This window comes from Cherax quadricarinatus, chromosome 5 (genome assembly GCF_038502225.1).
Source record: "Cherax quadricarinatus isolate ZL_2023a chromosome 5, ASM3850222v1, whole genome shotgun sequence".
NCBI lineage: Eukaryota > Metazoa > Arthropoda > Malacostraca > Decapoda > Parastacidae > Cherax > Cherax quadricarinatus.
Window position 1 is genome coordinate 57,433,637 of NC_091296.1, and position 19,549 is coordinate 57,453,185.

The window sequence follows — 19,549 nt, forward strand, 5'->3', positions numbered from 1 at the left end:
TGGGTAGGTAGTTAGGTAGATGGGTGGGTAGGTAGATAGGTAGGTGGGTGGGTAGGAAGGTGGGTACGAGGGTGGGTGGGAGAGTAGATGGGTATGTAGTTAGGTACGTAGGTAGGTATATGGGTGGGTATGTAGGTACGCCGGTCGGTAGGTAGGTGGGTCTCAGACCGGGCATCACCGCCCTCATCCTCCTCGCTGCCATGCGTTTTAAAAACACTCCTCGTAAATGTGCTGACACCAGTATGGTAAAATTGTAGTTTTCCCGCCAGTGATAAACTGTCTTTCCACACTGCCCGCCGATCCTTCCCCCTCCCCCCCTCCTTTATTTAATCCATGATTATCCTCTTGTTTCATACCTACACAACACATCCAGTCCCAAGTATCTAAGAATATTCTTTACTTGGGTTCCCCTTCCTCTCTTAGTAGGTTACTTCTTACCTGCCTGGAGTACACCTGCAGGGTGTTCCGGGGGTCAACGCCTTCGCGGCCCGGTCCATGACCAGGCCTCGCGGTGGCTCAGTGTCTGATCAGTCAGGCTGTTACTGTTGTACACATGTAGTCCAACGTACGAACCACAGCCTGGCTGGTGAGGTACTGACTTTAGGTGTCTGTCCAGTTCCCTCTCGATGACAGATAGAAGTCTATTGGTAATCCCCCTTTTGTGCGATGGGAGGCTGTTAAACAGTCTTGGTCCCCTGACCCTTATTGTCTTTTCTCCCAGTGTACTAACGGCACCCTTGTTTTTATTTTTAATTGGTGGGATGTTGCACCGTCTGGCGAGTTTTTCTTTCGTAGAGAGTGATTTCTGTGTGCAAATTTGGGACCAGTTCCTCATGGATTTTCCAGGTGTAAATTATGACGTACTTTTCTCGCCTGTGCTCCAAGGAGTACAGATCAAAGGACTTCAAACGTTTCCAGTAATTGAGGTGTTTTAGTGAACTTATACATGCAGTGAAGGTCATCTGCACATTCTTTCAGATCTGCAATTTCGCCTGCCTTGCAAGGGAGCTGTTAGTGTATACCAGCATTCAAGCCTACTTAGAACAAGTGACTTTAAAGAGGGTCAACATTGGCTTGGCATCCCTTGTTTTTGAAGTTTCTCATTATCCATCCTATCATTTTCCTCGCAGTTGTGATAATGACATTGTTGTTATCCTTGAAGGTGACATCTTCCGACATTATCACTCCAGAATTCTTCACATTATTTTTTCGCTCATTTGTGTGGTTAGAATTTGTCTTGTGCTCTGTTCTAGCTTTTAATTCCTCAAGTTTTACATAAAGGGATGACTGAAATTTTCCTCAAATGACCAATGTATTGTCTCCTGCGGCCCATTTGAAGACTTGGTTTACATCAGTTTGGAGATCTGCATTGTCCTCAGTGGATAACACTCTTTTGCAAGTTCTAGTGTTACCCTGGCCTGTGACCGGGCTCCGAGAGTAGTGAAACTCTCAGAACTCTTCACAGGTATATCAAAGATATCCGCAAAGGGAAACATAGTGCTCTGGTTTAAGTCTCCGTCTTATCACTTTGCAGTTATCCAACAGTGTTATCAAATACATTTTCCATTTTACACCTCAGAGTAGAAATCAAATGTGTTAAATATTTTGGTGGTTTAACAACAGATTTAAAACATGACTTTTTGTTTTTTTACGCAACTGGAGGTTATGTACAGTGTGCTCCTGTCCCCTCTGCATCGTTGATTATGTGAGGAGCAGAGATAACTGAGTATACCTCTCATATTCCTTTACACAGGATGAGTTTAATGTGTGAAGTATCATACTGAAATATACCTGAACCAGGAGACTTCAGTAGCTACTGAACCACAGTTGTTACAGTCACTACTGAACCACTGTAGGTACAGTAACTGCTAAACCACTGTAGGTACAGTAACTTCTAAACCACTGTTGGTACAGTAACTACTGCATCACTGTAGGTACAGTCACTACTGAACCACTGTAGGTACAGTAACTACTAAACCACTGTTGGTACAGTAACTACTGCATCACTGTAGGTACAGTCACTACTGAACCACTGTAGGTACAGTAACTACTAAACCACTGTAGGTACAGTAACTACTAAACCACTGTTGGTACAGTAACTATTGAACCACTGTAAGTACAGTAACTACTGAACCACTGTAGGTACAATAGCTGGCAATATAAACACAAATGCAGTATAATGTGATCCTTTATTGACTACGTTTCGCCCACACAGTGGGCTTTTTCAAGTCACAAACAGAACTACCTGGGGTGCAAGGAACGCGAGTATTTATAGTCCGGCTGAGGTCAGGTGAAGAATGCTGCATCTGATGATGTACCGAGTTGGGTTGTAGAGTCTAAAAACTTGGGTAGCTTGGAAAGGAGACTGGACAAGTTTGTGAGCAGACCTTCTACAGTGTTCTTATGTGGGATAGCGATGAAGAAGTTTCTTGGCAAGTGGTTCAGCTATGTTATAGAAGCCACTATTCTGGTTGAAGTTGTCGGATATAGAAATAAGTGATGATTCCAGGATTCTTCGGTATTGGGTGTTGTCTTCTGTGGCGATAAGTCTTGAGTTTCTGTAGTTTATCAAGTGGTTGCGTACAACACCGTAATTCACACAACCACTTGATAAACTACAGAAACTCAAGACTTATCGCCACAGAAGACAACACCCAATACCGAAGAATCCTGGAATCATCACTTATTTCTATATCCGACAACTTCAACCAGAATAGTGGCTTCTATAACATAGCTGAACCACTTGCCAAGAAACTTCTTCATCGCTATCCCACATAAGAACACTGTAGAAGGTCTGCTCACAAACTTGTCCAGTCTCCTTTCCAAGCTACCCAAGTTTTTAGACTCTACAACCCAACTCGGTACATCATCAGATGCAGCATTCTTCACCTGACCTCAGCCGGACTATAAATACTCGCGTTCCTTGCACCCCAGGTAGTTCTGTTTGTGACTTGAAAAAGCCCACTGTGTGGGCGAAACGTAGTCAATAAAGGATCACATTATACTGCATTTGTGTTTATATTGCCATTGTGTCGGTATTTTATACCATTTATTTCCATCCAGGTACAATAGCTACTGAACCACTGTAGGTAAAATAGCTATTGAACCACTGTAGGTATAGTAACTACTGAACCACTGTAAGTACAGTAACTACTGAACCACTGTAGGTACAGTAACTACTGAACCACTGTAGGTACAGTAACTACTGAACCACTGTAGGTACAGTAACTACTGTACCACTGTAGGTACAGTAACTACTGAACCACTGTAAGTACAGTAACTACTGTACCACTGTAGGTACAGTAACTACTGAACCACTGTAAGTACAGTAACTACTGTACCACTGTAGGTACAGTAACTACTGAACCACTGTAAGTACAGTAACTACTGAACCACTGTAAGTACAGTAACTACTGAACCACTGTAAGTACAGTAACTACTGAACCACTGTAAGTACAGTAACTACTGTACCACTGTAGGTACAGTATCTACTGAACCACCGTAAATACGAGGTACAGTAAATAATAAAAGTCTGCAAAGTACCATCACTCAGGATGGGCTCTCGCGCACACAGGGCAAATGGAATTAATTAACGAAGACATCATAAACACAAAGATTCTATTAATATTACTTTGTCAAGTTATGTGGTAACACTGTTTATCCTCTGTTTAACTTTATTACTTTGTCAAGTTATGTGGTAACACTGTTTATCCTCTGTTTAACTTTATTACTTTGTCAAGTTATGTGGTAACACTGTTTATCCTCTGTTTAACTTTCTGACGAGGATTCTAGCTTCAATTTATTAACGTTCCCCTTATCTTTAGACTGTTTTCTGTAAGTCTGGTTAAGTAAGGGTACGTTTGGTAAAGTCGAATTACACTACACAAGTCTGTATAAACGTACGTTAATCACAAATAAGTAAATAAGAACGGCCTTGCCATGTCTGGCGACTCCGTGGCTGAGTACTACCAGGAAACGTTCAAATCTGGAAGACTATCAATGTTGGTGTTGGTGTTGTATACCCTCGCTCATTAATGGTGTGAAGGTGACAGCTGTTTTTTCCTTACCTGGGTCTTTCCCTTATCTCTCTTGAGTCACCCCAACCATGATGCAAACATTACCGTGGTCACACGCCTTACCATGATTATTTACAACCAGTATGGAGCCAATGAAGCGTTTAAATTACTGGGAACACCTCAGAGTCCTATGTACTCACTGGAGTGGAAGAGAGAAATACATGATAATATATACAAAGGTGTGAGAGATGTGGAAGAATGTGTAAAATAAGCCTAGTGAAAAGTAAAGGTGCCGTGGGCACAAAAGAGAACATTGTATCACCATCTCCTCCCCAGACTTTTTAACATCTTATCAGAAGACATACGAAACACTGCTGAGACAAGTCTAGATATTGTCAAAACGAAATTGTACACGAATCTCCGCCAAATGTCAGATCAACAAGGCTGTAGTACATGTGTGGGGAAGCATGCCTACTGCAGTAACAGCCTAGTTGCCTAGGTAAGCACCAGACAAGTCTAGCCCAGGGCCGGGCAGGGAGAATAGGAAAACTCGAAACCCTTGAAGGGTATAAAGGTACGGTCACCACACGCCCTACCATGATTGAAACATTGTCATGGTCACCTCTTCCTTCCCCATCACCATGATGTAAACTTAAAGGGACCAAGACTCTTAACACCCTTCATACAGTATATTCATGAAGGGAATTACCAACAGCCACCTGGCTGTCTTCCAAGGGAAATTTTATATGTTCTTAAAGAGTTCCCGATCAGTCGCACTGTGGCCCATACGTTGGAGTGCGTGCGGCCAACATCAACAGCCTGGTTAAGCATAGTGATAGATATAATGTTTGTCAGGAAACAGGACAAGTGTTTCCTGACGCTGGTCTAGTTGTATGATGACCCACAACTAAACATAATGCAAATTCTGTTAGAGAAATTTAATGAAATTTAGCCTAAGATATTGAGACATTTTGTTTATTCTAAATATAAGATTGTGTTGAGAGAGGTAATTTACAATTATAATTTATTATATAAGGTCTATATTAACAAGATTTTGTAAATGTACACACATACACACACACATACACACACACATACACACACACACACATACACACACACACACACACACACACACACACACACACACACACACACACACACACACACACACACACACACACACACACACACATACACACATAATTTTACACGGGGGGAAAGCTACATAAGCCTTATTGAAGACACATTTACGACAGGTATCTTAATTGTTGAAACGTTTCGCCCACACAGTAGCCTTTAGTTATATACAGAGGCAGCAGGTGCCTTTGTATTTGATTGAAGAAGACTACTATGTGAGCGAAACGTTTCAACAATAAAGATACCTAACTGTTGCATATGTGTCTTAAACATCAACTTGTCGGTATTTTATACCATTTTCAACGGGCACTGGACGGGCACTGGACGGGCACTGGACGGGCACTGGACGGGCACTGGACGGGCACTGGACGGGCACTGGACGGGCACCTAAAGTCAGTACCTGACCAGCCGGGCTGTGGCTCGTACGTTGCATTACGTGCGGCCAGTAGTAACAGCCTGGTTGATTAGGCCCTGATCCACCATGAGGCCTGGTCACAGACCGGGCCGCGGGAGCATTGAACCCCGAAACTCTCTTCAGGTATACACCAGGTATATATTAGCCTTAGTATTAAAATTAATACCTACGTTACGTGGGTCAGGCTGCGGGAGTGTCCCGACACCCATCATAGGTCAGTTGGTCATGCAAAAATATGACTCATACGGATTTTTGAATATAATAATAATAATTATTATTATTATTGATGAAGTCTAGCTTATCTAACCTACTGTAGCTAGACACCACAATAATTACTAACATAATCTTTTCCTAGTGTTTCCTTTTCTCAGAATATTATCCAATGTTACCTCTCCCTAGTTCATCCTATCCTTATATAGGGGTTTGAAGGCCTGAGCTTGCTACCATCTGCAGCTCACAAGACTGCCATCCCCACGAGCTCCTTTGAGGCGGGGTAGATGGCAGACCAGAGGCCTAGCTTCTCCCTACGAGCCCCGTGATGGCGGGAAATGTGGCTAGGCCTGGGGACAGTTGGTCCCAAAGATGAGGGGGTACTTGTACCTCCTCCCATGGGAGACTTGGGTCTCGAGACACTCCCCAGATAGGGAGCCAAGGCCGGGTCACCACTACTTGGAAAAGACCCGGGCCGGGAGAGTACCGGCGAATAAAAAAAAAATAAAAAAATCCTATCCTTGATCGACACCATGCCTAACCCTTCTAGGGTAGGGTAGGTGCCTGAGCCCGAGCCTTTAGCTCATAAGACTGTCATTCCCATTAGCCCCCTTGGGGCGGGGATGGCAGACCAGAGAGGCCTAGCACAAGCTAGGCCTGGGGACAGTTGGTCCCAAAGATGAGGAGGTACTTGTGCCTCCTCCCATGGGAGACTTGGGTCTCAGACACTCCCTAAAGAGGGAGCCAAGGCCGGGCCACCACTTGGAAAAGGCCCGGGCCGGGAGAATACCGGCTAATCTTTAATAATAATAAATCATACTATCCTGGTATTATCTTCACCCCACTTGTCTTCTCACTTCAACAACCGACCTGTCTTCAGGATAGAGCGAAACATCGGCTAAAGTTTTCCCTCCTAATTGTGCGGCTTAAGTTAGCTAAGTGATGAGCTGGATCTGGCCACTGACACCGTGATGTAAACATGGCGCTTGGTGCTGAGCAGACTGTTGTTGGCAACGTTTAGCTCATGCTTAGAGCTTTGTCGAAGCATGTTTCACTGTGCAGAGCTCTATCAAGGCATGTTTCATTGTGCACAGCTCTATCATGGCATGTTTCATTGTGCAGAGCTCTATCAAGGCATGTTTCATTGTGCAGAGCTCTATCATGGCATGTTTCATTGTGCAGAGCTCTATCATGGCATGTTTCATTGTGCAGATCTCTATCATGGCATGTTTCATTGTGCAGAGCTCTATCAAGGCATGTTTCATTGTGCAGAGCTCTATCATGGCATGTTTCATTGTGCAGAGCTCTATCATGGCATGTTTCATTGTGCAGAGCTCTATCAAGGCATGTTTCATTGTGCAGAGCTCTATCAAGGCATGTTTCATTGTGCAGAGCTCTATCATGGCATGTTTCATTGTGCAGAGCTCTATCATGGCATGTTTCATTGTGCAGAGCTCTATCAAGGCATGTTTCATTGTGCAGAGCTCTATCATGGCATGTTTCATTGTGCAGAGCTCTATCATGGCATGTTTCATTGTGCAGAGCTCTATCAAGGCATGTTTCATTGTGCAGAGCTCTATCATGGCATGTTTCATTGTGCAGAGCTCTATCATGGCATGTTTCATTGTGCAGAGCTCTATCAAGGCATGTTTCATTGTGCAGAGCTCTATCATGGCATGTTTCATTGTGCAGAGCTCTATCATGGCATGTTTCATTGTGCAGAGCTCTATCAAGGCATGTTTCATTGTGCAGAGCTCTATCATGGCATGTTTCATTGTGCAGAGCTCTATCATGGCATGTTTCATTGTGCAGAGCTCTATCAAGGCATGTTTCATTGTGCAGAGCTCTATCAAGGCATGTTTCATTGTGCAGAGCTCTATCATGGCATGTTTCATTGTGCAGAGCTCTATCATGGCATGTTTCATTGTGCAGAGCTCTATCATGGCATGTTTCATTGTGCAGAGCTCTATCATGGCATGTTTCATTGTGCAGAGCTCTATCATGGCATTGTTTCATTGTGCAGAGCTCTATCATGGCATGTTTCATTGTGCAGAGCTCTATCATGGCATGTTTCATTGTGCAGAGCTCTATCATGGCATGTTTCATTGTGCTGAGCTCTATCATGGCATGTTTCATTGTGCAGAGCTCTATCATGGCATGTTTCATTGTGCAGAGCTCTATCATGGCATGTTTCATTGTGCAGAGCTCTATCATGGCATGTTTCATTGTGCAGAGCTCTATCATGGCATGTTTCATTGTGCAGAGCTCTATCAAGGAATGTTTCATTGTGCAGAGCTCTATCATGGCATGTTTCATTGTGCAGAGCTCTATCAAGGCATGTTTCATTGTGCAGAGCTCTATCATGGCATGTTTCATTGTGCAGAGCTCTATCATGGCATGTTTCATTGTGCAGAGCTCTATCATGGCATGTTTCATTGTGCAGAGCTCTATCAAGGCATGTTTCATTGTGCAGAGCTCTATCATGGCATGTTTCATTGTGCAGAGCTCTATCAAGGCATGTTTCATTGTGCAGAGCTCTATCAAGGCATGTTTCATTGTGCAGAGCTCTATCAAGGCATGTTTCATTGTGCAGAGCTCTATCATGGCATGTTTCATTGTGCAGAGCTCTATCAAGGCATGTTTCATTGTGCAGAGCTCTATCATGGCATGTTTCATTGTGCAGAGCTCTATCAAGGCATGTTTCATTGTGCAGAGCTCTATCAAGGCATGTTTCATTGTGCAGAGCTCTATCAAGGCATGTTTCATTGTGCAGAGCTCTATCATGGCATGTTTCATTGTGCAGAGCTCTATCAAGGCATGTTTCATTGTGCAGAGCTCTATCAAGGCATGTTTCATTGTGCAGAGCTCTATCAAGGCATGTTTCATTGTGCAGAGCTCTATCAAGGCATGTTTCATTGTGCAGAGCTCTATCATGGCATGTTTCATTGTGCAGAGCTCTATCATGGCATGTTTCATTGTGCAGAGCTCTATCAAGGCATGTTTCATTGTGCAGAGCTCTATCATGGCATGTTTCATTGTGCAGAGCTCTATCAAGGCATGTTTCATTGTGCAGAGCTCTATCATGGCATGTTTCATTGTGCAGAGCTCTATCAAGGCATGTTTCATTGTGCAGAGCTCTATCATGGCATGTTTCATTGTGCAGAGCTCTATCAAGGGATGTTTCATTGTGCAGAGCTCTATCATGGCATGTTTCATTGTGCAGAGCTCTATCATGGCATGTTTCATTGTGCAGAGCTCTATCAAGGGATGTTTCATTGTGCAGAGCTCTATCATGGCATGTTTCATTGTGCAGAGCTCTATCATGGCATGTTTCATTGTGCAGAGCTCTATCATGGCATGTTTCATTGTGCAGAGCTCTATCAAGGGATGTTTCATTGTGCAGAGCTCTATCATGGCATGTTTCATTGTGCAGAGCTCTATCATGGCATGTTTCATTGTGCAGAGCTCTATCATGGCATGTTTCATTGTGCAGAGCTCTATCATGGCATGTTTCATTGTGCAGAGCTCTATCAAGGGATGTTTCATTGTGCAGAGCTCTATCATGGCATGTTTCATTGTGCAGAGCTCTATCAAGGGATGTTTCATTGTGCAGAGCTCTATCATGGCATGTTTCATTGTGCAGAGCTCTATCATGGCATGTTTCATTGTGCAGAGCTCTATCATGGCATGTTTCATTGTGCAGAGCTCTATCAAGGGATGTTTCATTGTGCAGAGCTCTATCATGGCATGTTTCATTGTGCAGAGCTCTATCATGGCATGTTTCATTGTGCAGAGCTCTATCAAGGGATGTTTCATTGTGCAGAGCTCTATCATGGCATGTTTCATTGTGCAGAGCTCTATCAAGGGATGTTTCATTGTGCAGAGCTCTATCATGGCATGTTTCATTGTGCAGAGCTCTATCATGGCATGTTTCATTGTGCAGAGCTCTATCATGGCATGTTTCATTGTGCAGAGCTCTATCAAGGGATGTTTCATTGTGCAGAGCTCTATCATGGCATGTTTCATTGTGCAGAGCTCTATCATGGCATGTTTCATTGTGCAGAGCTCTATCATGGCATGTTTCATTGTGCAGAGCTCTATCATGGCATGTTTCATTGTGCAGAGCTCTATCAAGGCGTGTTTCACTGTGCGGAGCTCCATCAAGGCACGTTTCACTGTGTAAGCTTTATCGTCATGTATGCTTCTCAAATCATGTGTAATGCGTAGAGCTTCATCAAAGTATGTTTCACTGTGCAGAGCTCTGTCAAGGAATGTTTCACTGTAAGCTTTGCCATGTTTCGTGTGTAGAGCTTTATGAAGGCGTGTGGAGCTTTATTAAGTCACATTTCGCTGTTTATATATTTATCAAGACGTGTTCCGTTGATAAATGGTTCACAGAACCGACAGGTTGATCAATTAGACACATTTGCAACACTTGGGTACCTTTATTTTGGAAACGTTTCGCCACACACTGACTTCATCAGTCGTATACAAAGAAGAATGGTGAAGAACAGGAGTTTGAGGTAATCAGTCCCTCAGTCTAAAGTCGATGTAATCAGTTTTGAAAAGAATACAGAACTTGCACGAAGTGGCTTATATATGAGGCCTGGTCACAGACCGAGCCGCGGGGGCGTTGACCCCCGGAACACTCTCCAGATGTACTGTAGACAGGTGAGGTGAAGCAGTCGTAGGTGGTATCACACTTGACAAATCCACACGTGTGTAAGTAGGTTATACTTAAATGTTAGGCAAATGATGAATTCCCTGTATTAAGATCCCAAGATGATTTGATTTGTCAAGTGTGATACCACTACGACTGCTGCACCTCACCTGTCTACAGTATATAAGACACTTCTTGGCGCACTTGCTGTATTCTTTTCAAGATTGATGGACTGATTAACATTGACTCCAGGTTGAGGGTCTAATTACCTCAAACTTCTGATCTTCACCATTCTTCTATGTATAGGACTGATGAAGCCACTGTCAGGCGAAACGTTTCCTCAGTAAGGATACCCAAGTGTTGCACATGTCTAATTTATCAATATGTTTCGAGCTGTAAAGCTTAATCGAAACATGTTTCGCTCTGTAGAGCTTTATGAAGGAATGTTTCACTCTGTCTATTTAGCATATTTCACTGTGTGGAGCTTTATCAAGAGAATAGAAAGTCACAGTACCGTGGCTGGAACAGCTTACCAAAGCTCACACTTAAAACTTTATGACGATGTTTCGGTCCCTGCTGGTCTACTGACTGGTCCAGGATGAACCGAAACATCGTCATTGGGACCCTCTAAGTGACGGGTGTTTCGGTGAGCTTTAAAAAAGTTATTTTTTTTTCGCTGTGTAGAGCTTTATCGTTATGTTTTGCTCTGTTTATAGCTTATCATGTCTTATTTCTTGTAAAATTGCAGCAAGTCACTTTTCGCTCAGTGTAGAGCTCTATCTTTTTGCCCTGTGTAGAGCTTTACCGAGCCATGGCTGGATAAATCTTGCTTCCGCAGGGTACTTACATTATTATTATTATTATAAACGTTATGGACGATATCTCAGTTTAAGCCAATTCTTGGTTTTACTGATGACCTATGAAAGAAAATTAGTGATTATTAATTCGCATTTACGGTTTTGACAGGTGACAGACACGAACGACAACCCGCCGGTGTTCCATGAGGCTGCGTACTCCTTCGATATTCCTGAGGACGCAGACCGTGGCTCCCAGGTAAGACTCTCTTATTTGGCAGTAGTTTTGGGTATTATCTTTTGGCTCCCAGGTAAGACTCTCTTATTTGGCAGTAGTTTTGGGTATTATCTTTTGGCTCCCAGGTAAGACTCTCTTATTTGGCAGTAGTTTTGGGTATTATCTTTTGGCTCCCAGGTAAGACTCTCTTATTTGGCAGTAGTTTTGGGTATTATCTTTTGGCTCCCAGGTAAGACTCTCTTATTTGGCAGTAGTTTTGGGTATTATCTTTTGGCTCCCAGGTAAGACTCTCTTATTTGGAACTCGCATATTTTTTGTGGATTTTTTATTTGTGGCTTGAGCGATTTTTTTTTCCAGATTTACGTTGTTTTGGTTTGGTTAGGTTGGATTGTCCTTCAGCCATGAAATTGGCTGAAGAACAGAACGGCATTAAATATATTGATGCGTTAATAGAAAACGGCAAAAACTCTTCTCCAGGCTGAGGGACTGACCACCTTAAAAAATTAGGTCTTCTGAGGTGATGGACTGATTACATCGTCTTCTCATCTCTACTGCTTCTGCTAAGTCTTCTGTATTCGACTGTAGAAGCCTACTGTGTAGGCGAAATGTTTCAGAATAACGATACCTAACTGTTGATAAATTAGACATGTGCAACTCTTGGGTATCTTTATTGAGGAAACGTTTCGCCACACAGTGGCTTCATCAGTCCATACAAAGGAGAAACGTGAAGAACAGGAGGAGAATGAGGTAATCAGTCCCTCAACCTTGAGTCGATATGGTCAGTCCATCAATCTTGAATAGAATACAGCATATCTCTGGAGAAGTAGCTTATATACCGTAGGCAGGAGAGGTGCAGCAGTCGTAGGTGGTGTCGCATTTGTCCAATGTGGAAGTAGGTCGTGCCCAAGGGTTAGGCAAGCGAAGAATTGGGTATATCAGCGTGTCGGTTCTCCGAACCATTCATCTACAATACCTAACTGTTGCATATGTGTCTTACTTAGCAGTATTTATACTGGTGTTAAGATTGAATGAGAGTAAGATGGTGTCACCCTGGAGGACGCCACGGCTGCTCCTTCACTCTAATATGTTTATAATGTTTATTCTTTTATTTTTCTGCTGGACGATATTACTGTTTTCTTGTTGCAATACTGATACATTGTTGCAACAGATATTTTGTTACAATACTGATACACTGTTGCAACATTGATTCATTATTGCAACGGTTATTGTGATAAGACTTCAATGTTGCAGCAGTGTCGTTGTTGCAACATTGATTCATTGTTGCAGCACGTTTTGTGGTAACACTGATTCATTGTTGCAACACCGATTCATTGTTGCAACTGACTTATTGTTGTAACACTGATACATTATTGCAACACTGAATCACTGTTGCAACACTGAAGCATTTGCATAAGCTCATCAAAAGGTCTGGTAAAGTCTTGAGGTTGGCCATCGCGGAAGGGTGTTGACCTCAGCAACCTTCCAGGTTTTGCTATATTTGTAAGTAGTTGATAGACAGCAGCCATAGAGGGAGCTACTACCCTCCTTTCTTGTTGGTTGGTAAGACAGCAAACTATCCAGGATAGTACTGTCGTCCTAGCATGTAGGTTGGTAGACAACAACCATCCCAGAAAGGTACTATCCTCCTTGTAGGCTGGTAGACAACGACCATCCCAAAGAGGTACTATCCTCCTTGTAGGCTGGTAGACAACAACCATCCTGGAGAGGTACTATCCTCCTTGTAGGCTGGTAGACAACAACCATCCTAGAGAGGTACTATCCTCCTTGTAGGCTGGTAGACAACAACCATCCCAGAGAGGTACTATCCTCCTTGTAGGCTGGTAGACAACAACCATCCTAGAGAGGTACTATCCTCCTTGTAGGCTGGTAGACAACAACCATCCTAGAGAGGTACTATCCTCCTTGTAGACTGGTAGACAACAACCATCCTAGAGGTACTATCCTCCTTGTAGGCTGGTAGACAACAACCATCCTAGAGAGGTACTATCCTCCTTGTAGGCTGGTAGACAACAACCATCCCAGAGAGGTACGTCTGTACTGGTGAGGAGTGTACGGTTGTGGCAGCACCTCTGTACGGTTGCTATCTCTGTTGTGGCAGCGCCTCTGTATTGTTGCTACCTGTGTTGTGGCAGCACATACTTTGCTACTTGTGTTGTGGCAGCACATTCCTTTGCTACCTGTGTTGTGGCAGCACATACCTTTGCTACCTGTGTTGTGGCAGCACTTTTATACCGTTGCTACCTGTGTTGTAGCAGCACCTCTGTACCGTAACTACCTGTGTTGTAGCAGCACCTCTGTACCGTAACTACCTGTGTTGTAGCAGCACCTCTGTACCGTTGCTACCTGTGTTGTAGCACCTCTGTACCGTTGATACCTGTGTTGTAATAGCACCTCTATACCGTTGCTGTGTTGTGGCAGATATTCTGTACTGTAGCTACCTGTGTTGTAGCAGCACCACTGTACCGTAGCTACCTGTGTTGTAGCAACACCTCTGTACCCTTGCTACCTGTGTTGTGGCAGCTCCTCTGTATCGTTGGTACCTCTGTTGTAGCGGCTCCTCAGTACCGTTACCTGTGTTGTAGCGGCTCCTCTGTACCGTTGTTACCTGTGTTGTAACGGCTGCTTTGTACCATTGCTACCTGTGTTGTAGCGGCTCCTCTGCACCGTTACCTGTGTTGTAGCGGCTGCTTTGTACCATTGCTACCTGTGCTGTAACTGCTCCTCTGTACCGTTGCTCTGTTGTAGCGGCTGTTCTGTACCGTTGCTACCTGTATTGTAGCGGCTGCTCTGTACCGTTGCTACCTGTATTGTAGCGGCTGCTCTGTACCGTTGCTACCTGTGTTGCAGGGACTGCTCTGTACCGTTGCTACCTGTGTTGCAGGGACTGTTCTGTACGGTTGCTACCTGTGTTGCAGGGGCTGCTCTGTACCGTTGCTACCTGTGTTGCAGGGGCTGCTCTGTACCGTTGCTACCTGTGTTGCAGGGACTGCTCTGTACCGTTGCTACCTGTGTTGCAGGGACTGCTCTGTACCGTTGCTACCTGTATTGTAGCGGCTGCTCTGTACCGTTGCTACCTGTGTTGCAGGGGCTGCTCTGTACCGTTGCTACCTGTGTTGCAGGGACTGCTCTGTACCGTTGCTACCTGTGTTGCAGGGAGTGCTCTGTACCGTTGCTACCTGTATTGTAGCGGCTGCTCTGTACCTTTGCTACCTGTGTTGCAGGGACTGCTCTGTACCGTTGCTACCTGTGTTGCAGGGGCTGCTCTGTACCGTTGCTACCTGTATTGTAGCGGCTGCTCTGTACCGTTGCTACCTGTATTGTAGCGGCTGCTCTGTACCGTTGCTAGCTGTGTTGTAGCGGCTTCTCTGTACCGTTGCTACCTGTGTTACAGGGGCTGCTCTGTACCGTTGCTACCTGTGTTGCAGGGGCTGCTCTGTACCGTTGCTACCTGTATTGTAGCGGCTGCTCTGTACCGTTGCTACCTGTGTTGTAGCGGCTGCTCTGTACCGTTGCTACCTGTATTGTAGTGGCTCCTCTGTACCGTTGCTACCTGTGTTGTAGCGGCTGCTCTGTACCGTTGCTACCTGTGTTACAGGGGCTGCTCTGTACCGTTGCTACCTGTGTTGCAGGGGCTGCTCTGTACCGTTGCTACCTGTGTTGTAGCGGCTGCTCTGTACCGTTGCTACCTGTGTTGTAGCGGCTGCTCTGTACCGTTGCTACCTGTATTGTAGCGGCTGCTCTGTACCGTTGCTACCTGTGTTGTAGCGGCTGCTCTGTACCGTTGCCACCTGTATTGTAGCGGCTGCTCTGTACCGTTGCCACCTGTGTTGTAGCGGCTGCTCTGTACCGTTGCTACCTGTGTTGCAGGGACTGCTCTGTACCGTTGCTACCTGTGTTGCAGGGACTGCTCTGTACCGTTGCTACCTGTATTGTAGCGGCTGCTCTGTACCGTTGGGACCTGTGTTGACCCAACACTACTAACATTGACTCCCACCTGATGACTGGTCCCGTTAACAGTGTACTCACAGAGTTCTGTTTGCTGGGGGTCGAGGCACCCTTCCTGACCCTCCCCCCTCTATCTTCCCTCTCTACCTACCCTCTTTTTTTTGAGTCAGTTTGATCCACATTTCTAGACTCGGTCCTTCCGGGCTGTCAAACCTACTCTCGAAGCTGTGTATAAGAGATGCTTCTACCTCCTCCTGTGTATGTATATATACACACACACATATATATATATATATATATATATATATATATATATATATATATATATATATATATTTTTTTTTTTTTTTTTTTATTATCACACCGGCCGATTCCCACCAAGGCAGGGTGGCCCGAAAAAGAAAAACTTTCACCATCATTCACTCCATCACTGTCTTGCCAGAAGGGTGCTTTACACTACAGTTTTTAAACTGCAACATTAACACCCCTCCTTCAGAGTGCAGGCACTGTACTTCCCATCTCCAGGACTCAAGTCCGGCCTGCCGGTTTCCCTGAATCCCTTCATAAATGTTACTTTGCTCACACTCCAACAGCACGTCAAGTATTAAAAACCATTTGTCTCCATTCACTCCTATCAAACACGCTCACGCATGCCTGCTGGAAGTCCAAGCCCCTCGCACACAAAACCTCCTTTACCCCCTCCCTCCAACCCTTCCTAGTCCGACCCCTACCCCGCCTTCCTTCCACTACAGACTGATACACTCTTGAAGTCATTCTGTTTCGCTCCATTCTCTCTACATGTCCGAACCACCTCAACAACCCTTCCTCAGCCCTCTGGACAACAGTTTTGGTAATCCCGCACCTCCTCCTAACTTCCAAACTACGAATTCTCTGCATTATATTCACACCACACATTGCCCTCAGACATGACATCTCCACTGCCTCCAGCCTTCTCCTCGCTGCAACATTCATCACCCACGCTTCACACCCATATAAGAGCGTTGGTAAAACTATACTCTCATACATTCCCCTCTTTGCCTCCAAGGACAAAGTTCTTTGTCTCCACAGACTCCTAAGTGCACCACTCACTCTTTTTCCCTCATCAATTCTATGATTCACCTCATCTTTCATAGACCCATCCGCTGACACGTCCACTCCCAAATATCTGAATACGTTCACCTCCTCCATACTCTCTCCCTCCAATCTGATATTCAATCTTTCATCACCTAATCTTTTTGTTATCCTCATAACCTTACTCTTTCCTGTATTCACCTTTAATTTTCTTCTTTTGCACACCCTACCAAATTCATCCACCAATCTCTGCAACTTCTCTTCAGAATCTCCCAAGAGCACAGTGTCATCAGCAAAGAGCAGCTGTGACAACTCCCACTTTGTGTGTGATTCTTTATCTTTTAACTCCACGCCTCTTGCCAAGACCCTCGCATTTACTTCTCTTACAACCCCATCTATAAATATATTAAACAACCACGGTGACATCACACATCCTTGTCTAAGGCCTACTTTTACTGGGAAAAAATTCCCCTCTTTCCTACATACTCTAACTTGAGCCTCACTATCCTCGTAAAAACTCTTCACTGCTTTCAGTAACCTACCTCCTACACCATACACTTGCAACATCTGCCACATTGCCCCCCTATCCACCCTGTCATATGCCTTTTCCAAATCCATAAATGCCACAAAGACCTCTTTAGCCTTATCTAAATACTGTTCACTTATATGTTTCACTGTAAACACCTGGTCCACACACCCCCTACCTTTCCTAAAGCCTCCTTGTTCATCTGCTATCCTATTCTCCGTCTTACTCTTAATTCTTTCAATTATAACTCTACCATACACTTTACCAGGTACACTCAACAGACTTATCCCCCTATAATTTTTGCACTCTCTTTTATCCCCTTTGCCTTTATACAAAGGAACTATGCATGCTCTCTGCCAATCCCTAGGTACCTTACCCTCTTCCATACATTTATTAAATAATTGCACCAACCACTCCAAAACTATATCCCCACCTGCTTTTAACATTTCTATCTTTATCCCATCAATCCCGGCTGCCTTACCCCCTTTCATTTTACCTACTGCCTCACGAACTTCCCCCACACTCACAACTGACTCTTCCTCACTCCTACAAGATGTTATTCCTCCTTGCCCTATACACGAAATCACAGCTTCCCTATCTTCATCAACATTTAACAATTCCTCAAAATATTCCTTCCATCTTCCCAATACCTCTAACTCTCCATTTAATAACTCTCCTCTCCTATTTTTAACTGACAAATCCATTTGTTCTCTAGGCTTTCTTAACTTGTTAATCTCACTCCAAAACTTTTTCTTATTTTCAACAAAATTTGTTGATAACATCTCACCCACTCTCTCATTTGCTCTCTTTTTACATTGCTTCACCACTCTCTTAACTTCTCTCTTTTTCTCCATATACTCTTCCCTCCTTGCATCACTTCTACTTTGTAAAAACTTCTCATATGCTAACTTTTTCTCCCTTACTACTCTCTTTACATCATCATTCCACCAATCGCTCCTCTTCCCTCCTGCACCCACTTTCCTGTAACCACAAACTTCTGCTGAACACTCTAACACTACATTTTTAAACCTACCCCATACCTCTTCGACCCCATTGCCTATGCTCTCATTAGCCCATCTATCCTCCAATAGCTGTTTATATCTTACCCTAACTGCCTCCTCTTTTAGTTTATAAACCTTTACCTCTCTCTTCCCTGATGCTTCTATTCTCCTTGTATCCCTTGTATATATATATATATTATATATACATATATATATATATATATATATATATATATATTATATATACATATATATATATATATATATATATATGTATGTGTGTGTGTGTGTGTGTGTGTGTCGTGCCGAATAGGTAAATCTTGCTATTTTGGCTTAAATAGTAACGCTCTTCTTGCCGAATAAGGCAAACCAAAATTTGTGTGTGCAATAATTTCGCAAAAATCATTCTGAACCTAACGAACAAGAAAATTTTATTGCGTTTGTTTATTATTAAATTATTGTAAACCGATCTAAAAAATATTTGTTTGGATTAGGCTAAATTAAATTACGCTTGTTATAATAAGGCCAGGTATGTTTTCTAATGTTCTTTTGGTACAAAATTATTAATTTTTACATTAACATAAATAAAAAATATATATCTTTAAACCTATGAGAGAAAATTTTAGAAAGGACCTAATTTTAAACGAGTTCTTGCTAATTGGCCAGTTTTACCTGTTCGGCATGATATATATGTGTATATTTACACCTTGAGTTTGGTGTGTTAGTAGTGTTTGGCTTTTAATGTAGACAGGAGAGCACAGCAACAGTGGTGTCCTCAGTGTTGAGGCAACACTCACTAGATGCTCTTAGATCACCAATTATCCCATTGTGGGCGTCGGTGGTGGGATCACGTTTATGTCGTAGCTGGTAAGAGACCGAGAGCAGGTGTTTGTGTCAGGGGCCGCGTGTCTGCCATTTGTTGGTGTCAGGGCAGCGGGGCGCTTGTGGCACGTCTTGATGGGTATCGACGCCTCCTAGTGTCCATCCCTCCACCTTGAGTGATGGCTGCACTCTGCTCCCTCAGTCCTCACACTCACACTACCCCAGTATCCTCCTCCTCCTCCCCTCTCCAGCCTCATAAATTCTGTGTGGATTCCTTATATTCGATTTATGTTAAGTTAGATTGTCTTCCTTTGACAAAAATGAATTATTTACAACAGTACAATGCCAGCCAGTACACAGACAAGGCAGGTAAGTCCTGACGCACCAACAGAAAACGGCGACCCACCACCGAGCCTTGTAGATATATCTAAGTCAGATAATCACTGTTCCAGATTCGTTTAGGCTCGCAGTTACTCATTTGACTTAGTCTACCAACCTGGAAGCTGTTACGGGGGTCAACGCCCCCGCAACCCAGTGCCAATACTGTCTACTACCTAGAGGATGGGCTGCCTTGAAAGTTTTTTTATTCATGGGATCGTCAACTTCAAAGTCTTAAAATAAAGAAATATAAGTTAGTTAAGGTTTGTCAGCAAACAGGACAAATGTTTCCTGTCGCGGGTCTTAGTCATA

General features: G+C 43.7%; 1 protein-coding gene across 1 annotated transcript in view; it reads left to right on the forward strand.

The window, feature by feature from the left end:
• Positions 1–19,549, forward strand: part of ft (cadherin-related tumor suppressor fat) — a 512,494-nt gene that overhangs the window by 323,134 nt on the left and 169,811 nt on the right. Inside the window, exon 3 of the mRNA XM_070102663.1 lies at positions 11,408–11,494. Within this exon, the coding sequence (XP_069958764.1) occupies positions 11,408–11,494 (87 nt within the window). The remainder of the gene's footprint in view (positions 1–11,407; positions 11,495–19,549) is intronic.